Here is a 24,463-nt window from a genome sequence, read left to right as displayed (position 1 = left end):
ACCGCGCTTTGCTCCCACCATCTGTTTGCTGGCATGCGGCTTTGCACACATCTGCCAGAGAGACCACGGGGAGCAGGGGCTGCTTCTCTGTGGACTGGATCCCAAATACAATGGGAGCCATGTCTTCGTAAAACAGCAAGACACGTGTGTGCCCAGTGCCACGGGCACGGGCTCTCGCAGCTTGCTCTTGAGAATAAGCGGGGTGTCCTTCCCGGGAGCCCTCTGCCTCCTGCCGGCCCTGCCCTGAGCAGAGAGTTGTTCCTTTCCTGACCTGTTCCCCCAGCCCCAGCGGATCCGGGCAGTGCTTGGCTGTCACCCAGCTTGGCGCCCACAGCCTCGCAGGAGCCCCGCCTGCGCGGTGTTTGGGCTGCTCTTTCCAAACAACTAACCAGCCAAGGCAACCAGATGAGGGTGACATCTGGCTTGAGGTTGCTGCCAAGTCACTCCTGTTCCATCCCTGGCAGGAAGGAGGTGAGTGAGCAGTTTGTGCCAGATTCTTAGAGAGAGAGAATAAAAGCGTGTGTACCACGCCCCACATGTTTTTCTTCTTTTTACCCTGACGCGTCTGCTGTCACTTTTCCTTCTCTGGAACTTGGACACCTTAAGGACCCAATATCCATAACTGCTCTAGAGCAGACTTTACCACCTGGTGGTGTTCAGAGCTCTGGAGTGAGTGATGTCAGCGTGGGCAGAGTGGCAGGGTTTAGAGGCACACTCTGAGGGAAGATGCATACAGGCACACACACGTGCACACGCTCACACACGTGATGGATCATGGGGACAGACGGTGACAGAGAGGGGCTGTTCACTGAGTGTCTTCTATGGATATGGCTCTCTCTCTGCAGGCAGTGCATTTCTAGTGAACTGACTAGGTCAGAATATGACAATAGAAACTAAGTATGGTGTTTTCTTTTCTTTCCCCATATGGAGGAGAAATAGTAATGACCTTCATTGTATCTGATTCTTTGTAGAGTGACAGGCACAGCCTGGTGCCTGTGGACCAGGCTAGAACTAGACTCAAGACTCATCCATTTGTGTGGGGCAAGAGGAAGAGGAGGTTGTATGTACTCAGCCAGAGAGGCTGACAGAAGTTCTAGCTGGCAGGCCAAGTGTGGTATCTATTAGTCACAGCAACTTGGTAGCTGTGTGATCTTGAGAAAGTTACTTAACTTCTCTGAGGCTCTGTTAGTCACCTGGAAAATAAGAATAGCCTTTAAAGAGTGCTTTGTGAACTTTCAACAAACACCACTACAAGATAATGCTATCATTTTAATCTTAAAGATGATGAAGTTGAAGTACAGAAAGGTTGCATGACTTGGTCAAGGTCATTCAGGTACGGGGAGTACCCTGACACAGAAGGGAGAGGTGCTATAGGGGATGCCCAAGTGCAAGCAAGCTAGATTTATCTCTAGGACGCCAGTCAGCAGAGCCCAGGGCATGCTGGCGTCTCCTCCACATCGGCCACTGGGCTTTCTTATCTCCAAGGCATCCTCTTCCCTGTCTTGGAGTCAGTTAAGCCGACCACCTACTTCCTGGCACATAAATGTGTTATTTTTTTCACATGTGACCTGTGTCTCCCCAGCTCTGTGCTTGTTCCTTCGATTCCTTTGAAGTGTGCAGGGGTTTCTTTATCTCTTTGAAACATCTTGTTGTTTAGATCTACTTTTATGGCCAGCTGAGAACTCCTTGAAATATATCCAGTTCAAGGGACCAAGGTGAGATTCATGCTGAGGACGGCCTTGAGTCTCGGCCTGTCAGATGTGACATTTCCTTTGTGTCATTTGTGAATGTGATAAACAAGACATGTATTTCACCATGTAGAGGCGATGGAGCATACCCCTGCTCTCACAGTCGGCCTTCCGTCAGCCCCACCCCCTCGGTCCATGGTCAGTGTCAGGGATAGATTTTAGTATCATGAAGTGAGTCAGCAAGAGCAGTTGGAGGGCTATGACAACGGCCCCGGCAAAGGCCGGTGATGGCTGAGCCTGGGTATTGTCAGTGAGAGTGGGGTGGGTTCATGCACCATTCAGGACACAGTGTCACAGGTTGCATGATAAACGTGATTTGTTATGAGGCATCAGAGAGGAGAGTGTTGACGATAGCAGTGACATGTCTAGCATGGGGGACATGTAGCCAATGATGTATACCAAGAAAGGGAACGGGTGAAGACAAGCAGCTTTGGGAGAAAAAGAAGAGTGGCTCCAATTTTGGATGTGCTGAGTTCAAAGCTTGGTGGGGCGCTGAATGGCAGGTTTCAGTAAGCAGATAGGCAGAAGGGTCTGGGCCCCAGAAAATATGGAGTCTGAGCCACCATTGGTTTGAACAATACAGTACTTGGAATATAGTTTGCATTTTTATTTTGATTCTTATGTGCTCATTATGTTTCTATTTCAGTGCCCCGTCTGCATCCTATGGTGCTTGCATTCTGATTCCCAATCAGATATCAATTCTGAGAGTTTTGTCCAGGATCACTTAAATCTTTAAGCTCCTCTGGCAGTACAGAGATTCTTTGGGTGGATTAATAGGATGCAAAGAAGAACCAATAGTTAGGAGTGCCTTATACTTTCAATAAAGAGCAATGGACAGGCTGACAAACTTCTATGCCAAATTCTAATTTTGTTCCAAGGGTAACCACGAGATCAGAGTGCAGCAGAACATCTGTGTTGTCACAATCAGGGAATGAGTTTACTGACGGGAAACCAAAGGCAGAGATAAATGGGGAGAAATGTACTGCTCACAAAAATTAGGGGATATTTTATCGCTTCACATTTATTTTGAAATATCCCCTATTTTTTGTGAGCAGTATATAAAAATCAAGGTTGTCGGAATCATTAACTTAGACTCATCTTTCTAGTGATATTCAAGGGGGACAATGTAATGTAATCATTCAAGTATTTAGATAAAGTTGCTCTGTTTCATCACATTGAAAGTGGATAATGTGAGTAAATATTCTGCCATGGGCTAGATGTATTGTCACACATGGACAGAAATAATTTTTAGTTAAGAAGGCAGCTATGGCAAGTACTTAAGAATGGGCTCAGAAGTTGGACTGCCTGGGTTCAAATCCTAGTTCTTCTCTGCTCTGTGCTGACTGTCCCCCTTACAGAGATGGGAATAATAAGGTCCTGGCCAGTGGGCTCAGTGCATAGAGCTTTGGCCTGGTGTATGGACCTTCTGGGTTTGATCTCTTGTCAGGGCAAAAGAGAAGCGACCATCTGCTTCTCTTCCCCTCCCTCTCCCTCTTCTCTCCCTCTTCCCCTCTTGCAGCCAGTGGCTCTAATGGTCCAAGAGTCAGCCCTGGGCACTGAGGATAGCTCAGTTGGTTCAGGCGTCAGCCTCAGGTATTAAAAATAGCTCATTTTCCTCTGGTCCCTTTAACAGAGGGAAAAGGAATGATAGGATGGGATAAAGCTGAAGGAAGGGAGGAGGATGCTATGGGGAGGGGAGCAAGGGAGATGTTGAGGGGATTACGGGGGCGGGGGAATATATTCGGGGCAACACTAGAATCTATGTAAACACAATAAATTAAAATCAATAAAAAATAAAAAGAAAGAGAAAGAGAAAAAAATAAAAATAGCTCATTTGATTTGAGCATCAACCCAAGATGGGTTGCTTGGTAGATCCTTGTGGGGGTGCATGTGGGAGTCTCACTATCTCCCCTCCTCTCACATAAAAAAAAGGAACGGGGTAATAATTTCTCTTTCATCAGAGGGGCTGATATGAGGATGGTGTGAGTAATGCATTCGGGTCAGTGCTGGCACAGAGTAAGCACTCGAGAGATGTCAACTCTTAGCTCCTCTCCATCCCCACCCCACCCCTTACTCCCACCCCCAACCTGCACATTCTCTCCCTGGTCGTCCAGAGACACAGGTGTTCATTGAGGTCTTAATAGACATTGATTAAGGTATTTCTTCATAAAGAAAATGAAAGGAAAAAAGGTCACCTTCCAAGACCTGTGTCCAGGTGCTCATGGCACTGTCAGTCCCATTGACGCTGTGCCACTTGTGATCTTCAATACTTGTGTGTGGGCCGAGAGGTTGGCCAGGGGCCACCAGCACTCTGGTATAGGAAGTCTGGTCCGCAGGCTGTGTCTTCAAAGCATCCCCACCTGCCTGGGCATAATTCCCACCACCTCGAGGTCCTGCAGTATGACATTCCAAGGGCTCAAACATATCATATCTTCAAACATAACTAACCCAGGATGAACAGTGCTATGGAGATGGAATATATTATTTTGAATGTGTAATCTCTATTCCTTAAAACAATGCTGAGAGATAGGTCTCATTTTACAGAAGAGAAGGCCAAGCCTGAAGGTCATGTGTTTGGTAGAAGCCGGGGTCGAATCTAGGCCCCTCTTATAACCTACATCTGTACAGACACCATTTACTTGAGTACCCCAGGAGAGATTATAAGGAATTTTTGATAATTAGAGATACAAAGTGCTACTTCAAATATATAGTACCATTGTCTCAACTGCAGTTAACATGGACTTACATCGCCTTAACTGGTAACCACACCAATTACATTGTATTTCCCAAACGGTTCCAAGCCTTGGAGGAAATGAAAATCATGCCTTGGCAAAGAGCAGCCATAGCCTATTTTGGATTCTTTTCTCTTAGTTTCTGTACTTCACCCTCTCTCCCTTCCTTCCTCCCTCCTTCCCCCTTTTCCTCTCTAGAAAAATGTCCGGACTTTACCTCATTGCTAAGAAGCTTAAACATCCCATATGGAGTCTTCATTAACACAGAACCCCTCCATCTCATCTCCACCTGGGTTTTACTCTTCCCTTTGCTATTGTATTAACAGTTAGAAGAGCCAAAGAGGGGAGTCCTCCGATGAGGCCTGCTTAGAAGTTGGGATGGTGCAGCCTGAAACTAGGGACTGTCCCCTGCAGCTTCCAGACGTCGACGGGGCCCTGACAGAGTCGCAGGCAAACAGCCTTTGGTGGCCACCCTCCGTTTACTCACACTGGGCCGCTTGAAAGCATCGGAGCAAACGAACAAAAGCCTCTTTTCTTTCTTTATGTAACATCATATATATTCGCCACCATGTGAGGCAGGAAGCTAACGTATTAAAGCGAAGTATATATTAAATTAATTTTCCCAGAAAGCTTACATTTATTTTATGGTCTTATTTTTAGTTTCCTTTGATAATTAAAAAAAAAATCCTAATCATTTACTTCCCAGCCACAGACAATACTGTGAGAGGTTATACATATTTCAGCCCCGGGGAGAATTTCTGTTTGCAAGCTGCCCGGCCTGTTCGCGGTTGACAGATGTGACCGACTCCGGGGCAGACAGCATCTCCAGGGAGGTTTTAATTTCTTAATATTGAAATGAGCACAACTTTTATTGTCTTAATCAGTGACTAAAAAGACAATAAAGTGGCTAAGTCTCATTTTTTAAACTCAGTGTTAAGAAGATTTTAAGAAATGACTACAGCTGCTTTGTAAGTTACTGTTGGAAGTTCACTCTCTCCATGTTGGCGAAGGTTCTTCCCTGCAGTTCTGCAGCTAGAGGTTCACGTGGCAGGTCCGTGAAATGGTGCAAGTTGTTCTGTGGACACCACTTCTGGGCAGGGGACAGGTGCGTGCCCAGATGCGCACGGAGCGGTTGGCCACGCCTTGCGTTTGGAGAGAACGGGACTTGTCCTTGCTCCCGGTGCCTGAGCTCAGCTCACAGGAGCACCCGCGCAAAAAGGGAGCAGAAATCTTTTCCTGTGGACTGCCTTCTGTCAGCATACATGCCACTTTAGGTTGTCTCCAGAAATATTTTTATGACTAAAGGGAAGAGTTGCTAATGATAATTAATGGCCTTTATAAAGTCATAATGAACATGTTTCAAACATCTGTTAGAACAAATAATTAGTTTTATACTCAAAAAGCTGATGTGTGCCATGCAGTCATTCTTACGTACTTCTTAATCTTGTTCAATTTAAAACCACATTTCTTAAAACTGAAAGTTCCCAGTTGCAGGGGCCATGTGCTATTCGATTCTAGTCCCCTGGTACCTTGTGCAGTGCCTTAATGGGGACACATTAAGTGTTTCTTGAACTAAACTGAAAAAGAAAATTGGTTAAGGATCTATATGTGTGTATGTGTATGTATATATGGATATGTAGATATATTATATTCAATATAAAAATAAAGCATTAGGTTATAGGTATAAAGCCACGATGCTCAATACCAGTGTCTCCAGGCAGAGCTTATGCATTTGAAATCAAAACACACCCTTGAAATCTATAAAGAATTGTTAAAATTTCACAATAAAAACAAAATAATTTTAAAAATTGGTAAAAGATTTGAACAAACACTGCCAAAAAAGATATACAGAAGTCAACTAAGAACACTACAAGGTGCTTAGCAGTCTTAGTCATTAGGAAAATACAAAGTGCAACTGCACTGAAAGACTGCTACACACCAGTTAGAATGGCTAAATTTAAAATAATATGTGCTGACATGGAAGCAGAGCAGCAGAAACTCAGAGAGAGCTAGTGGGGATGCAAAGTGGGACACCAGTTTGGGAAACCATTTGGAAATTTCTCATCAAGTTGAATGTGCATTTGCCATTTAAGTGGGAGCAATTCCACTCCCAGGTTTTTACCCAAGAGAATTAAGACTTGTGTTCACACAAAAACCTATACTCGAATCTTTATAGCAGCTCTATTCATAATAGTCCCAAACTAGAAACAACCCAAATGTCCTTTAGTCAGTGATTGGATATCCTAACTGTAGTGTGTATGCACCTGAGAAAGCCCTACTCTCTCACCTCCGGATGACCTCGAGGCCTTGTGTGAGTAAAGAGAAAGAGATAAGGCAGAGCTAAAAGCTGCTGTCACCATGAAGCTATGTTTGCTCCAGCATACACACGGGCCCAAAGGGTGGAAGCCATTGCATCACAGTAGTTCAAAGCCCTGTGCCCAATCAGTAGCTGGTCATTTGCTAACTGTACAGAGACTTCAGTGTGCGCACATAAAAGGGAATGCAAACCTCACAGAATTCATCCAAGAAAGTCACTAAATAATGAACAGCAGTGGCAGCGGCAGCAATAACAAACCAATTTTGAGATTTGCATTATGTTGTTTTAAGTGCCTAGTTTTCAAGAAAAAAATGTATGAGACAAAGAAACATGAAAATAAAACTTATTAGACAAAGACTTTAAACCAGCTAATATAAATATGCTGAAAGAACAAAAGAAAGCCATATCCAAAGAATTAGAGAAAAAGCAAGAACAATGTCTTGCCGAATAAAGAATACCAGCCTGACCAGGTGGTGGCGCAGTGGGTAGAGTGTCGAACTAGGATGCGGAGGACCCAGGTTCGAAACCCCGAAGCCACTGGCTCATCTGGTTTGAGCAAGACTCACCAGCTTGAGTCCAAGGTCACTGGCTTGAGCAAGGGGTCGCTCAGTCTGCTGTAGCCCCCTGGTCAAGGCACATATGCGAAAGCAATCAATGAACAACTAATGTGCCGCAACGAAGAATTGATGCTTCTCATCTCTCTCCCTTTCTGTCTGTCTGTCCCTATCTGTCCCTCTCTCTGACTCCCTCTGTCTCTACCACAAAAAAAAATTAAAAAGAAGAAGACCAGTAAGGAGATAGAAATTATTATTTTTTAAATGAAATAGAAATTCTGGACCAAGTATTTTTTAAATTGAGCTTATTGAGGTGACACTGGTTAATAAAACTATATAGGTTTCAGGTGTACCATTCTGTACTGCATCATCTGTACACTGCACTGCCTGTTCACCACCCTGAGTCAAGTGTCCTTCTGCCACCATTCATCCCCCTTGACCCTCTTCTACCTCCACCTCCCTCCCCCTGGGTGGGGGGGAGAAGACATTTTGGAATAAGTAGAATGAAATAGAAATCCAAAGGTACAATAAATTAAACAAAAAAACAATCACTAAAAGGGTTGTGTTAGCACAGGGGTCCCCAAACTACGGCCCGCGGGCCACATGCGGCCCCCTGAGGCCATTTATCTGGCCCCCGCTGCACTTCCAGAAGGGGCACCTCTTTCATTGGTGGTCAATGAAAGGAGCACATTGACCATCTCATTAGCCAAAAGCAGGCCCATAGTTCCCATTGAAATACTGGTCAATTTCTTGATTTAAATTTACTTGTTTTTTATTTTAAATATTGTATTTGTTCCTGTTTTGTGTTTTTACTTTAAAATAAGATATGTGCAGTGTGCATAGGGATTTGTTCATAGTTTTTTTTATAGTCCGGTCCTCCAACGGTCTGAGGGACAGTGAACTGGCCCCCTGTGTAAAAAGTTTGGGGACCCCTGTGTTAGCAGAAGAATGAATAAGTGGAGCTAAGTTGGCTGTGACGATTGGGTCTGAAGAACAGAAATGAAAAGCAGTGGTAGTGTTGGCCCAACTTGGAGTCTATGCTCAAAGCCACTGCAGTGTAAACTTGTGTGTGATAAACTTGATAAAAGAAATCTGTAAAAAAGAGAAAAAGAAAGGAGCAGCACAATTTAGAAAAGGCCCTGTAACACAAGGCTCAGAGAGGACACGTTTAACAGGAAGGCGAACCCCTAATGTAACCTTCTCATTTTATAGTTGAGGAAACTGAGGCCCAGATGGTGGAACAAACTGGCCAGTGACAGACATGAACTCCCTGACCTGCCCTGCAGCTGCAAGGAGGACCCCAGGCTGCCCTGGTTGTGGCTCAGATTGGGGTGAATCCTCCTTTCTGCGTCTCAGAATCCCTGGAACTCATGTATAAAAGAGAAATGGTGGTTTTTAGGAAAGTCCTTTTACCTTGCTGAATTCAGTGCACTCACTGAAGCCACAGGCATTTTGCTTTGAGTCCTTTTCTATTCAACCTTTTGGAATGAAGGATCTTGCCAGTTAATAAAATCTGGATTTCATGCCCAAGGTGAAAGCCAGTGTCCTTGGCTTACTCTGAAAAGTGACGAGTGGGTTCTTTTGTATACTAAATTCGAAGGCTATAACAAAAACAGTTAATGTTTTCTGATTTCAGATATGAAAAATAAGCTAATTGACTTCAGATATGAAAAAGCAGATTACCACCCCTAAAGCTATAGACAGAGGTAGGGGTGGGGGAGAAAGAGACCCACTTCCGACAAAACTGAAAGCCATAAAAGGGAAACTTATATAGGAAAAGTTGTTTGAATTCTTTTTCAAAACCAGCAGTCCTCAAAGAAAAGATCAAATCCAGAGGAACCAGCCGTCCTTGAATGTGGATTGACAGGAGCCCCCTCAGGGGCGCAGGAAGCACTAGAAGCCAGAGCAAATGGGCAGTGGCACCTTTCAGCGATACAACCCTGAGCTGCTTTTTCTGGTCCAAAGCAGGGTCCCCAGCCCAACCTGGTGGGTTTCCAGCCTTCAAGGCACAAAGCAGAGAGGCAGGAAGGACCCAATTCCTCCTGCACCCAGGAAACAATGCTTGGAATTTGTCAAGTGTGAATGTGGGGAGGTCAAGGGTAACGAGTAATAGAGAAAGACGCAGTGAGCCCTCCTCCCCCTGCGTCTCCACGTTGGCTCATTGGTCTGACAGACTTCACTGCAGGAAGGAGATGAACCTCACAGACATCTGCCAGCTCTGCCTGGGTTCAGGTGGTTCCTTTAATCGTGTGAAGTGCTCCTACGTGTCACTGTGAGTGCAGGGCTGTGGTACCGCTGGGTTACTCGTGTAAGGTAACCATGTAAGCAAACAGAAAATAGGATCCTGAACTTGATGCTTCTAAAGGTCTCTTCCACTATCTGCCTGAGTCCCTTTCAGCTTTCCCTACCCCGCCTCTCTGGGACCTCCTCACTCCTTAAATATGCCTTCTTACCTCCCTCCCTCTCTCCCCCTCTCCCTCCCTCTCTCCCCCTCTCCCTCCCTCTCTCCCCCTCTCCCTCCCTCTCTCCCCCTCTCCCTCCCTCTCTCCCCTCTCCCTCCCTCTCTCCCCCTCTCCCTCCCTCTCTCCCCCTCTCCCTCCCTCTCTCGCCCCCTCTCTCCCCTCTCCCTCCCTCTCTCCCCCTCTCCCTCCCTCTCTCCCCTCTCCCTCCCTCTCTCCCCTCTCCCTCCCTCTCTCCCCCTCTCCCTCCCTCTCTTGCCCTCTCCCTCCCTCTCTCCCCCTCTCCCTTCCTCTCTCCCCCTCTCCCTCCCTCTCTCCCCCTCTCCCTCCCTCTCTCGCCCTCTCCCTCCCTCTCTCGCCCTCTCCCTCCCTCTCTGCCTCCATGCCTTCACTGCCTTCACAACCACCAGCTGTAAACTCTGCAGTTCCGCGTCCACCTCCTTTGGACCCACCTTCCCAGCGGGACTAGTCCTTCCTCCGTGGCCTCAAAGGACTGCACCACGGGTGTTCTAGCCTTGCACGTGCCTGTACATCCTGTCTCCTGGAGCTGAGTCCTGGCCTCCCGATGAATGGACCGTGGTCCTCTTTACTCCCCAGCGAGTGGGCGTGACTCCCATGCTGTCACATTTTAACTGTCACTCTGCAGACTCAGGCCATCACATCCTCGTTATACCACCTGACCCCCCCCAAGCCCCATAAACTCCTTCAACTCAGGGAACCCTTTCCCCAGCACCCAGCGTGGTGCCCGCCTGGCCCAGTCCATGGCGCGTGGCAGGTGCCCCACAACGATGACTGAAATCAGTTGAGGAAGTGAAGATGGAGAGTTGAACTTACTGCACGGAGGTCTTGTGACGGGCTTACCCTGAGCTGTGCCTCTCTTCCATGGTCTTTCAGCATCACAGCCCAAACCGGGGAAAAACAGGGAACTACAGTAGAGGAAATAAAGCATTCTGTGTGGGGACTCTGCTCCAGATGGTCCCTGCCCTCCCACCAGGACCAGGACCAGGTGAGGGGCCGCCACTAGCTGGGACGGCGCTGTCCACTGTGGTGTGGGGGAAGCACAAAGCCCAGGCTGGTGCTGGACGGCTTCCGCCCAGAAGCAGTGTACGCCCCTTCACCTCACAGCCCCTTGACCAGAACAAGTCACGTGGGCAACCTGACTCCTAGAGGGAAGGCAGGGGGTGTTGGTGACCACCACTACAGCCTGCACGGTGGTCAGCTAGAGCAGAGCTTTTCAAATCCCAACATGCATACGGACTGCCTGGAGATGATTCTATCAATAAAAAAAAGATTCTGATTCAGTAGGTTTGGGGAGAGCGCCAGATTTTGCATTTCTAGCAAGCTGATGGCCCATTGTCCACACTTTGAGGAGCAAGGGTCAAGCTTTGAATCCTTACTGGCCAAACCGAACTCTCCCCCCTTCTCTGCAGAGACAGAGCTCGGCGGGTAGCTATCATTTTGTGTTGCAAACCAGGAAAAATACCCTTGCCAGTCAGAAGACACTTGTGATTTACCTTGAGGGGAACACAGGATAGATAATAAAAGCCATTGACTGCTCAGCACAGCTGCAGAGTCTGGGATGGACAGACAGCCTAAGAACATTGAACTGTTCTGAGAAGCCAAAACTGTCCCATCTGGAGGCCACCATTTGCATAAGCAGGTTTTGTAAATGGATCAAATGAAATCTAACTGTGTCACCTCTCTTTCTGCTTTGCCTCCCTTCATCCCGCAAAGCTGTGCCGGGGCCAGAGCAGCTCTGACCCAGCCTCACGGCGGCCTCTGCTCCCTTGTGCGCTATCCTCATACGAGTCGCATGGCTGTTCCAGGGAGTTTCGCTCGCCCTGACGTGTCCCTGCTGCTGTGCCGACAGTCACTGGCTGCCTCACGGGGATGAGCCGGTGGTTCCAGATCCTGCAGCTCCTGGATTCGGCTCCAGGAGACAGTCCTCGAAGGTCAGGGGCACGCCTGCTCCCTGCACACTGGCAGTTTTGTGGGTGCCCCGTGCTGTCCCGAATGGGATACACATGAGCCTCGGCTCAGCTCAGAATGGTGTTTTTCTTTCTAGTGGTTTTCTTTAAAAGCCATGCCAGTCATTTTATGTCCTTTCCCAGAAGTTTTGATTGACAACAATCTGGTCAGCCTGAAGCTGCCAATGGAATAAAACTGCTGACTTGGGCACTGGCTTTGGCTGAGCTTTATATTAAGCTTGAACAGGTGTATGCATATGTGTGTGGGGGGGGAGGGGTTGTGCATGCGTGTGTGAGCCCAGGGTAGAAACATAGCATGGATTCTACGCAATTAGATAAGGAAGGAACTGAAGGAGGTCTCAACCTCCACACAGGGAAAGGCAGCACCAGGGCGTGGGTTGTGCCTGGTACATGCTCCCTGCTGCCACTAGAGGGCATAGTGAGCAACAGGATCCGAGTCTCCTGTGTCTACCCCAGAGCGGTCTTTCTCTCAAGCAGACCTGATTGGCCCCTGGGCAACAGTTTTCCGGTTGAGTTCTTAAAGATCAAACCTCAGTGTTCTGTGGGCTCAGTATCATAAGTTGGAGTTCAGTTCTAGGAAACACTTTTTTACCATTAAAATATTTTTCAAAAGTAATCCTAAAATAAAATGGAACACACATTTATACTTTACAAATTATCTAAAACTCCAAGGTTAGCCTAGACCAGACAGCGTGAAGCTTTAGCAAATATGAATCTGATGAGGTTGGTAGTGTAGACACCTTCTTCCTTTGCTGCTGACTTTCCCTGGGCAACACAGCCGTTCTCACTGGACCTTCCAGCTGTGGTTGAATTAAGGTCATCTCTCTTGAAAATGGTCCTTGTCAATTAGATATGCCTGCATGTTTTCAGAATTCTATGTATGGGAATGGGCAGTTGTCATGATGATTTTGGATTTGGTGGCCCTCCCTGTCTAACGATTCTGAACCTTGGGCCCATGAGTGGACTTCAGAGGGTCGAGAAATCTTCGAAATCATAAGAAAATATGTAGAAATAGAGTTCATAGTGTTTATTGGATTCTCAAGGGAATCTTTGATCTCCCCACCAAGATGTTGAGTAAATTCAAGTTTCTTTGTGATGATACATTTTCTAAAAAGTGAACAGTGAAGTGTCTGTAGGTCCCTTCATGTACAGTGAGGGTTGAATAGGTATCACATGGTAGGTAGCCTCATGCACACTGTTATACACATACATGTGAGTGTGCACATACAACCCTTTCCCACACATGTGCACACACAAACACGTGTCAGTGTCTCTAGAATCAACCCTCTCTCCTCCTTCCCTGCCCGGCTCTGTTGAATTCCAATACAAGAGTCTTGGTGGGTTCCTATCAAACACGCTCTTTACTTCCTTTTCGGTTCAAGCAAGGATACTGACAGCCCAGCCCTGTAGGCTTGCTGGCATGATGAAATGAGAAATTGAAAGGAAAGCCCCCTACGGCCTGCCCCACTGGAGGAGGCCTGCAAACCCCTCCTCTGGCGTCCAGCGGAAACTGGATGTGGGTCCTGGCATATCCATATAGCAAACGCTGCTTTGTGACATTTCGAGTAGGTGTTCTGTCACCTCTTGGCATCAGGTGACGCTTTGGGACGTATATGGAATTCAGTGTTTGGAGGGCATTTGTCCCTCTGAATCCGGGAACAATCAGTCCCAGCTCTCCCTCTCTCGGGTGGCCTTGATGAGCTTCGTGCTTGTTTTCCACCTTTAGGTTCTTGGGATCAGTTGAGTCGAGGCAGGAAAAAGAATAACCGAGCCACATGTTTGGAGCAGATCTTTTCGTTGCTGTATTCTGTTTGCACTTCTTTGGGGAGCTTAGCATCCTCACAAAGGCTGCTGACACAGACAGGCCAGGAAGTATCTAAGTAACTGTTGAGGAATGTGCTTGTCATGTAATAAGATGTATTATTATTATTTTATTTCTTTTTACTTATTGACCTTTTTTATTTTTATTTTTTAGAAAGAATGGGAGGGGGAAGGAGAGGGAGAAACATCGACTTGTTCCATTTATTTATTATGCATTCATTGGTTGATCCTTGTATGTGCCCTAACTGGAGATTGAACCCACAATCTTGATATATCAGGATAACACTCTAACCAACTGAGCTACCCAGCCAGGGTCACAGGATGTCTTATTTGACAGCCAAAGAAAAAAAAACCAATGAGGAACAACTCAAGTGCCCATTGATGGATACTGGCTAAACAAAATGTGATATTGTGTAGACATTCTGACACATGCTAAAACATGGATGACCCTTGAGAGCATTATGCTAAGTGAGAGAAGCCAGTCACACACAGCAAACACTGTAAGATCCCACTTCCATGGCGTAGCTAGTGTAGTCACACGCACAGTCACAGGAAATAGAACGGCGGTTGCAGGGGCGGGGGAGGGAGGAACGGAGGATTGGTACTTAATGGGTACAGAGTTTCAGTTTTGCAGGATGAAAAGTTCTGGAGATTGGTGACACAACCTTGTGAATATACTTAACACTACTAAACTGTACCCCTAAAAATGGTTAAAATGGGAAATTTGGAGTTATATGTATTTAACCATAATTTTTTTTTTTTTAATCAGCGAGATAAACTGAGAACTATACATTGCACACTTTGGGTTCCAGGGATGTGAGCGGGGATGGGGAGCAAGTATGATCTAAAAAGGATTGTCCATGTCTAGAACTCTTCCAGGTATTTTGAAATAATAAACTGTCCCTCTCTAAGGGAAAGGTAGTGTCTTTATCTGGCGCCGTGGGACAGCAGTCTTATAGTAATCAAGATGAGGACTCCAGTCCCAGCTCTGCAGCTTGCTGGAGAGTGACTTAGGACAAGCCTCCTCTCTCCTGGGCTTCACTGTCCTCCACTGAGAAATAAGAATAATAGTTTCCTACTTATAAGTCAGTCAAAGCCTCACAGGGACTGGAGTGTGGGAGGAAACCCTTTGGAGATACTGCAGTTCGGGTCAGTCACAAGGGCTTGCATAGGCGCTGGCCCCTTGCCTTGATGACCTTCTGACCCTACTTGTTGCCGTCCACCGCAGCCCGCACTGGGGGACCTCCAGGCCACACGTCCTCAGGGTGGCGGAAGAGGGTGTCACTTTTGTGCAGTGGGCCGAGTACTCTGGGGCACTTAGAGACTCTCAGCAAAGCTAATAATGAGCTTGTTAGCAGGTTGCAGTAAGCAGAACAGTCACACGCTCATTAATTCTATTAAAAGAAGGTTTTCTCGCGGGCAGACCTGGAAGGCTGGGCCCGGCCCAGGGCATTTCTCGTGGCAGAGCCCGTGCAATGAAATGGCCCGCCACCTCCTGAGGCGCCCGTGGGCTCTGGCAGGAGCGGCGGGGCCAGAGTCGCCTGCTGGGGGGCGGGCCGCTCTGACCAGCTTATCAGCGCCCACCTCTTCTCCTGCCCCACAGAGACTGGCTTTGGAGCGGTAGAGATGGGGAGTGCGTGGGGGTGAGGGGCCAGCTTCAGGAGGGCTGATGGCGACGGCTTCCCTCCAGCCCCGGGGGTTGATGGGAAAGGGGCTGTGTCCTCCAGCCCCGGGGGTTGATGGGAAGGGGCTGTGTCCTCCAGCCCCGGGGGTTGATGGGAAGGGGCTGTGCTGCTGTGCAGTGCGTGTTCATGCTTTTTCCTGGATTCCCATAGCAGTGCAAGGAGCCAGACGGTGTGCCTATCTTACAGATAGAAAATCGGCTCCCGGAAAGAAAATAAGGAGGAAATAAAGGTGTAGGAGGCTTCCTGGGGCCGGCTAAGAAAAGGGTGAGGTGAGAGTCTGCGAGAAAAGCATGAGCGATTCCAGGAGGTGTCCTTCCGAGGTTACTTGAACCGGGTGGCATACTCTCTAAAAAACTAAGCAAGAAAAAAGGTGCCACAAATGAGAAGTGGAGATCACTGTTTTGCAGTCAATAGCGTTGGAGATAGAGACAGGAGAGGCAGAGCGTCAGGACCCCCGCAGAAGTCCAGCTGCTGCGAGGCAGGGATGGGCCCGGCCTGCAGCCTGCAGATGAGAAGGACTGGGGCAGTGGGGGGCCCTGGGGCTTGACCGGCAATGGAGGGCACCCTCAGTAGAAGGGGGAGACAACTGCAAAACTGACATTACAGACAAGATCTAAATAAACAGAAAGGGCGAGGAGGTCCCCGGGTAGAACCCTTGCCCTGGTCCCGCTGGCTCTGTCTGAGCCACAGGCCTGGGAGGTGGCTGACCTGCTTTTCTGTCAAATGGGAAAGCAGAGGTCCAGGGTGTGGAGGAGGAAGGAAAACTAATGACCAGATGGGATTTCTTTATTTCCTTACTTCCTCTTCTTTCATATCCAGTTTCTTTTGTGCATTTTTGTCCCCTTGTCCTCCAGATTTAGAGCCACAACTCTGTGCTGACGATGGCCTCAGCCTGGAGGTTGCCTGGCCCCGTGTGTGTGTGGGGGGGGGGGGGGGCAACGTGACCACAGGCCCGGTGGCTCCAGCATGTGTCTGCCGCATGGGCAAGACCTGTCCAGAATGTCCCAGTTGAAGGGGAGGTGGAGGAGGGCAGCGTAGCCCTCTCTCTGTTCCTGTGGGTTTTTCATAAAAGTGAATTGTCTGCCATCTTGTGGCAGAGGCCTGGTACTGCCTGGGCCCCCACTGTCATCCTCCCTGCCCACCGCTCCCCACAGCTGCTTCCCCTCTGGGGGAGGGAGGGGTCACCGGGAGCTGGTGTGGAGAGGAGGGGAGCCTGGGCCACAGCGTCAGGGGCTGGCCTCCCTGCCTCAGGCAGAGAGGTTTCTGGGAGGGCCATCCTTGCTCCTACAAGGGGAACAGCTGTCTGGACGAGGAGTCCCACGAGCAGTGTGCGGGGAGGCTGCCCACAGAGAGGCCAGAGCCCACTCGAGGCGCATGCGTGGCGAGGTGAGCAGACTGGGAGCCGAGCCCTGGCCCGGGGGTGACGGAGACAGGGGAGAAGCAGAGGCTCTAACAGCAGGCGGGCACCCATTCAGTATGGCCATAGTGGGGAAACTTCTGACATGAATATATAACATCAGTTCAGAATGGAGAGGACTCTGTCGACACCCGCAGAGCCTCTCGGGCAGGAGCCGGCGGGGAGGGTCACAGGTGCCTGCAGTGTGTGAGTGGGTGCGCTCTCTGAGGCTATCCCTGGGCTTCAGACCCACAGAGGGTGTGAGCTCTGCTTGCAAACCGGAGCCCGTGGGAGCCAGCCTTTCTCATGGCACGTGGATGCAGCCACAAGAAATAGGAGGCGATGTTAAATGGGCCCCAAACGTTCCCTGGCTGTCTGCGCTTGTGCCAGGAATGCCAGGTCCTAACCTTGCAGCTTTACCTTCCACAGGCTCTTGGCCTGGACACCCCACAGGCCACAAGCATGTCACCTTCACCAGAACCTCCACTGCCACAGCCACCTCGTGCCCCACAGCCTTCCTTCAGTGGCCAATTTCTCCATAGGCCACTACCAGTGGTGACAAAACTGCATGCCGTTATACACCACGGGCGCTGACCCTCTTCCCAGCACACTGAGGTCCTTCCTAACGGTCTGACCAGGACAGGTAGCCACTCCCAGGCTCTCCTTCTCACTCTGGTTCTGCATCCTGGAAGCAGTGCTGGCATCAAATGCTGGGTCCACAGGGTGCCGTCTGAACACAGGGAGTGTCCGTGGTGTTTCCAGCAGGCTGCGTTTCACAAAGGGATTTGGTGCTTCGGCGATCATTAGGAAGGCTGTTGGAGTGAAGGTTAGGGGAAAGACCCAGTGGATTTCAGGATCAAGAAGTTACAGAAATTTCTAGAAATCATTGCTGATGACTCCAATTGCCCGCAGTGTGAGTGCACACAGTTCTCAGGGGCAGCCGGCAGGCCCGGGTCTGCTCTCTGAATATACCTTTGCACATCCTCAGAGTTGCACCCGGAGATGGCGGCTTCTCCTCTGACCCGGCTGCCAGATCCCAGGTGTGCCTGTCCTGCCTGCAGCATCTGAACTGCATGCAGGGCTGCTGGCAATAGAATCTGAAGAATGTGGTTTCCAAGCTTTCAGTGCAATTCCGGGAGAGCTGAGAATGTCAGGGATCAGGACAATATCTGACACACGCTTTTAAAGATAGATGATAATAATAGTCCTTCCTTCAGACAGCTGCAGTGAGGCTAAAATTAACACCGTGAAGTCTTTGTGCCGAGTGAGTGCGGCATATGGCAAACTCTCAGTAATTGCTAGTTTAAAGAAAAGTGTCAAAACTGAAGTTAGAATGGCCCCTCAGTTATGTTTTCTAACCCAGGTAAGGAAGCTGGCCGCCTCTGATCAGCGGGGTCCAGCCTCCCGCCTTGGCGAGGATCCTGGCCCTCCCCACCCTGCCTGCTCATCCGTCTCCCCGTCAGCCTCGCGAGCACTGGGTGGAGAGTCAGGGAAGAGGTGAAGGTTCTCAGGGAAAAGCTGGGGCAGAGAATTATGCCGAATATTTATATTGGATTCCCAAAGCTCTGCAGCTGTGAGGTCCTCCTCTCAAGTGGACCAACGGACAGTCAGAGATCGGTTCCCTTACAGAAACACGAGTCCCAGCCCCACCAGGCACCCCCGTCCAGAATGGAGTCAGTGGCACCGGGACCAGGTCTCTGCAGCCTTGTGCTCAAATTCTGCAGGCAGCCCAGAGCAGGGAAGAATTAGGGCACAGCCGAAACCCAAAAGGGAAAGGAAACACGCTGGGGTCCATGGGGAACAATGTCTGTTTCTTAATCCGTCTCTGCCCCAAATAGCTCCGCTCTCCTCCCCCAACTTGTGTTTACGTGTCTGTTTCTTCCCCTGGCAGCAGAGGCCACCGGGCCTTCAACTAGGTCACAGAGGACAGGGACGAGCTGACCCAGGCCCTCAGGCCACGTCCTCCCCTGACCTCACCGCCCCGGCTCCCAGGCCTGGGGTCACAAAGCCCACACCCCAACTGCACCTCTGCTCCCCAGGACATCCTGGCAGGGCCCCTGCTCCCTAGAACCACAGGAGCATGTGGGGACCCTCTGTGCTGCCTGTGAGTGGGCAGGGGGCCTGTCCCTGAGCTGGAGGCAGAGGGACAGCCCTGGGGGGGTGCTGCAGACCCCCTGCCCTGTCCTGCTGGTGCGCCTCCACCCCCTCCCACTGCAGTCCTACTGATGCTCTCAGGGACCCCCATCTTTCCTAGGGCAGCCAGGGAGTCATGTGCCCCTGCTGTTTCCCCTGAGGAATCAAGAACGTTATAGCTTGCCCAGAATAACCGAGCTAGGAAATGACAAAGCCCAGCAGACAAGGACCAACCAGACATCCTAGTCACCCATGTTGGCCTCCCTCACGGCCCAATGGCCCCGTCGCTCCTTCTTGGTACCATCTCTGGCTAGGATTGGGCCCTGATGTGTTTTTCTCTCCACAGGTTCTGTCAGAGCATGGCTACGGCCAGATCACCACCGACATCCGGGAGGGACAGACTTTCTACTATGCAGAGGATTACCACCAGCAGTACCTGAGCAAGAACCCCGGCGGGTACTGTGGTCTCGGGGGCACCGGAGTGTCCTGTCCGCTGGGTATTAAAAAATAATTTATCCCCGTGTGGTCAGCCCTTGAGGTCACATCAAAAATGCTTTCAACAAATTGGGCCGTTCTTCTGTGGCTCACGTCCGTGGCTTCTTGTAGTGCTCAAAGCACAAAGACCTTCGTAAAAATCCTGTGTGTTGAGGTGTAATTTCCATGAAGCACCATGCAAGTTGATAACATGTAATTTATCTTCTACTAAGCTGTGGTGGGAGCTGTGAGATTTTGGGGGCTCATCTGGGGTCTGAATGAGGAAAATGAGCATGCTGTGTTCACTTCCCTGTGCCTGGGTGCCTGCCGTGGGGGCCAGGGACGGAGTGGGGACTGTCGGCCTGGCAGGGGCATGTGGGAAGTCCTTCATCAGAGCCCTTTCCCACCACATGTGCCCCTGCGCCCTCCAGTGCCTTAAAATTTGCAAACATTTATAGCCTCACTGAATCATTCGCTGAAATACTTTGCTCTTTGATCCTATGCATGTGTAAAGGGCTTTTTCTCTCTCTTCGGCCCTCCTGTGCCAGAGAAAATGTGAGTTAGCTTGATGAATTCTAACGCGTTGCTTACAGCTAGGAGACATGCTTGTTCTAATAAAAGGCTACAGTCTAATAATACAAACTGTGTGATGTCTCATCTGTCTTTTACTTGTTAAGGTAGGCTATTTCTAAGTACTGGAAGATAAAATCCCCAGAACCATTTTCCCCCAAATGGGAAATAAGATTTAACATTTTTTTTGAAAACATGGACACCTCTGACTCCTTGAAACTTTAATGATAATAACTGTTTTTCACACGCATGTTACACATCGTGGACTCTTCTAGTTATAAAGAACAGACACCCACAATCCTTGCCCTTGTCTTTATATTTAAGACAAGGGGAGGGGGCCGTAAGCAATAAACATGTAAATGCATGAATAAATAGGATAATTGCAGGTCCTGAGAAATGATATGGAGGTGATTAGTAAGATAAGGTGGAAGTTGTGTCTGGGATTGTACAGTGGCCTCAAGGGTTGTGTTAGCTACATTGGTCAGGGGAGGCCTCTGTGAGGTGATGAGCCTTAATTTGAGAACACATAAACACAAGTTAGGGGAGCAGAGCAGAGTAGTTTGCGGTATTCAGCCTGTTTATTTTCCTTCTTGGTTTCTGCATAGGTATATCTACTCACTGTCAGCATCTTCACTTTGATTGCTTGAAGGAAATGCTTTCCAAATAGAAGGACCAGGACATACAAATGGCCTAAGACAGGGAGGAATGTGTGGTGATGGAGAAACTACAAGGGCAGGGCTGGAATCCTGTCAAGTCATGAGGGTGGGGCCCCCAAAATGGGATTAGTGCCTTATGCAAGAGAGAGATAGACACTCCCTCTCTTGGTCATGTGAGGATATAGCAAAGTGGCTGTCCCCAAGCCCGGAAGCAGGCTCTCGTCAGACACCAGATCTATTGGCACCTTGATCTTAGACTTCTCAGACTCCTGAACTGTGAGAAATAAATGCCTGATGTTTAAGCCCCCCAGTTTATGGTATTTTTGTTACAGGAGTTTAAGCCGACTAAGGCAGGTAGCCTGTGCTGCTATCTTTTTCTTTCTCCAGATCCAGACTCCACTCTTCTTCATCTTGCTCTGTGTCCTGTCACCCTGAATGGACTCTAACAGGCTTCCTTGCTCTCTTGCCTTTTTTTTTTTTTTTTTTTTTTTTGCTTTTTAAAAAAAATGTTCCCAATAGGTTGAATGCTAGCAATGTAGCAGAAAGAAAACCTAATGGGAAAATGTTTTGTGGTCATGTCCACGGCAAAGCTCTCTTGCTTTAATTTGGATCTGGCCAGCAGGAAGTAGAGGGCAGGAGATGACTGAGGTCATGGTATTTGTTCTCCCCACAGGTCCCCACAGATGGCTGTATATGGGAGGTAAAAACAACACACTGTTGTGCATTGTGACCTATAACACCATCTTTTGGGGGTTTACCTATAAACCCTGTTCCCTTTGTAAATATTACCTGTATGACTAAGCCTCCCTCTTTAAAATTTTTTTTCTCTTGATTTGAGAGAGAGAGGAAGGTGGGGAGAGTACCAACTAGTTGTTCCACTTAGTTGTTCAGTTTAGCTGTGCACTCATTGGTTGCTACTCGTATGTGCCATGACTGTGGATTGAGCCTTTGACCTTGGCCTGCTGGTATGATGCTCTACCCACTGAGCAACCCAGCCAGGGATGAACCTCTCTTTAATTCTCCAGGTTGAGTGTGCCATCTATAAAGACAATAAATAAAGAAGGTAAACTTTCTTTCATAATTAATTCCAAAATTTAATTATAAAAAAATTGTTCTTATTCTATGCTCATGTCAAGTAAAAAATTATTTTTTTAAATACTATACTTTAGTATGTATTACAGGTTTTAGATCTGGAAGGAGTTTTTATAGCTAATTTAGACGACTGCCCTCACTATATGGGTAAGGAAGCAGAAGACCCAAGAGGCAGTTTTCTACTAGTATTGGAAAGTTTCATAAATTCATTTACATATCAGAAAGAAACCTCCTTCCAGTGGTTTTCAGGCCACCAGCCTTGGTCCTGAAAAGTTCGACTCTCTTCTTTAGGAGCTAAATACTTGAGGCCATTTGAAAACAGAACTCACTCTCCCCAAATAATCTTTTCTAGGTTAAATAGCTTTCTAGAATCCTTTTAAAAGTCTAGTAGTGCTGGCCATCAAATTCACATCTGATGGCCAGCACTACTAAATGCCCTGGGTTCAAAAATGAAGGTATTTTTTTGTCTGAGGTTGTATTATTCAACTTCAACTTAGTAGCCGCTAGCCACAAGTGGCTATTTAAATTAAAATTAAAATTAAATATATACAATTAAAAATTTAACTGCTCAGCTGCACTAATTTCAAATACTCAGTAGATAACCACAAGTGGTTAGTGGCTCCCATATTGGATTTGCAGATATAGAACATTACACTGGGGAACAAAATTTTTGTTGCATCCACAAAAACACTTGTTGTTACCTAATTCGAGTGTGCTGATCTCAAATCTGACATTGGTTTTTCTCTGTAAGCTACAGTTTTTTTTGAAATTCAAGATTTTAGGTTTTCATCTTATTGTAAAATTTTCAACATTTAGTTTAACATAATGAAATGGAATGTCTTCTTGGGCATCATCTTTGTGAAAATATAATAATTTATATAATGCAGTAAATACACTAATACACTAAAATATATGATTGCATCAGAATTGGTCTACAATTTCGAAATAAAACATATTAAAACACTTATTTTAATCATAAAATTTACACAAAACTTATTTAAATTCTATTCAGGCAAAAATTTGCATTTGTAGCTCTTGCATTGTGTACTTGTTGAGGACAATCTCGTTTGATGCTCCAAAAGTAGTCTGCTCATCACTAACAGCTCCAAGATTTTCAGGAAACTTATCAAGGTGATTGTTTAGGAAGTGAATCTTAACACTCGTTACATCTAATGTCGTGGAAAGCCAACAGCATCCTTTGAACCAGAAGTTCATAGTTTTCTGCTTTTTTGTTGCCAAGGAAGTTCTTTGTAACTGCCACAAAAGACTGCCATGCTGCTTTCTCCTCCCTATACATCTTCCTGGAAAATTCTTCGTCACGGGCCCTGGCCAGTTGGCTCAGTGGTAGAGCATCGGCCTGGCTTGCGGGGGACCGGGTTTGATTCCCGGCCAGGGCACATAGGAGAAGCGCCCATTTGCTTCTCCACCCCCCCCTCCTTCCTCTCTGTCTCTCTCTTCCCCTCCCGCAGCCGAGGCTCCATTGGAGCAAAGATGGCCCGGGCGCTGGAGATGGCTCCTTGGCCGCTGCCCCAGGCGCTAGAGTGGCTCTGGTCGTGGCAGAGCAACGCCCCAGAGGGGCAGAGCATCGCCCCCTGGTGGGCAGAGCGTCGCCCTGGTGGGCGTGCCAGGTGGATCCCGGTCGGGCGCATGCGGGAGTCTGACTGTCTCTCCCTGTTTCCAGCTTCAGAAAAATACAAAAAAAAAAAAAAGAAAAAAAAAAAAATTCTTCGTCACGTATGAGGATTCGAATTTGAGGTCCATCAAATACACCTGCTTTTATCTTCTTGAAGGACAAGTCAGGACAGGCAGAAATAATATGTTGAAAGCATTCACTTTCTCTATTCAAAGCCTGAACAAATTGCTTCATTAAGCCAAGTTTGATGTGAAGTGGGGGGAAAATGATCCTGTCTCGATTAACTACAAGTTCATTCACAATATTTTGCATCCCTACTTCCAGAGCTTCATGTTTTGGCCACTCCTTCTGTGTCCAGTGTTTCTCCCAAGCTCAGTTGTCCCACACAAACATAGAAAGCAAGGATACTTCATGAAACCTCTCTGTTGTCCTAGCAGGAAATTTACCATTTTAAGATCCACACAAATGATCCAGTTATGCTCCTCATACTTCAGAAAGTCGAGGACAATTTTTATGTCATTATAATCTTCTTGCAGATGAGTTGAATAACCAATTGGAACCACTGCATGAACATTACTGTTGTGTAGGAGAACACATTTCAGACTCTGGTTAGAGCTATCAAGAAATAGCCGCCATTCTGTTGGACTGTAAGTGGTAACACCTAGCTGGCTGAGAAGACTACTATATTATGACAGTAAATAAAGTATTTGTCTTCGGAAAAAAAGTCCACAAAAATTTGTCCACGCTTCCTGAAATGGGATACTTTAGCTGACCGGTGAAGTACATTCTTTTCTTGAAGCCTGGAGGCTAATAACTCAGCTGCTTGCTTTGATAGGCCCAAATCCATTACTAAGTCATTCAACTCAGGTTGGCTAAACTGCTGAGGGGTTAATGACTGCTTGGCATCAGAAGGAGACCCTTCAGATTCTACAACCATTTCCTCATGCATCTTATCAAAATACACTTGATCACCATGTTCACTTTCTTCATCCTTAGAAGAAATAAAACTATTGAAAACTGGAACCGGGAGTGTCTCAGAGTGTGGGATAGGTCATATTGCTGAAGGAATATTAGGATATGTGATCATATGCTGTTTTTTCTTGCCAATGCCCTTTGTATGGATCAGACAGAAATAACAGTCACTGCTGTGGTCCTTAGGTTCACACCAAACCATGGGAATACCAAAAGGCATTCCTTTGCGGTTT

General features: G+C 47.7%; 1 protein-coding gene and 1 pseudogene across 4 annotated transcripts in view; one reads left to right on the top strand and one right to left on the bottom strand.

The window, feature by feature from the left end:
* MSRA (methionine sulfoxide reductase A) overlaps nucleotides 1-19,949 on the top strand; it is a 417,427-nt gene extending 397,478 nt beyond the window's left edge. For 3 of the 4 annotated variants that reach the window (XM_066388174.1, XM_066388145.1, XM_066388164.1), the window contains one exon: nucleotides 19,180-19,949. In XM_066388174.1, the coding sequence (XP_066244271.1) occupies nucleotides 19,180-19,344 (165 nt within the window). In that variant the 3' untranslated portion in view covers nucleotides 19,345-19,949. The remainder of the gene's footprint in view (nucleotides 1-19,179) is intronic. The other variant, XM_066388154.1, reaches the window with a different exon arrangement.
* Nucleotides 19,950-21,037: 1,088 nt separating this feature from the next.
* On the bottom strand, nucleotides 21,038-21,151 carry LOC136389871 (small nucleolar RNA SNORA32; annotated as a pseudogene).
* Between the last annotated feature and the right edge of the window lie 3,312 nt (nucleotides 21,152-24,463).

This window comes from Saccopteryx leptura, chromosome 1 (assembly GCF_036850995.1).
Source record: "Saccopteryx leptura isolate mSacLep1 chromosome 1, mSacLep1_pri_phased_curated, whole genome shotgun sequence".
NCBI classification, from domain to species: Eukaryota; Metazoa; Chordata; class Mammalia; order Chiroptera; family Emballonuridae; genus Saccopteryx; species Saccopteryx leptura.
This window is presented reverse-complemented; position numbering and strand designations above follow the sequence as displayed.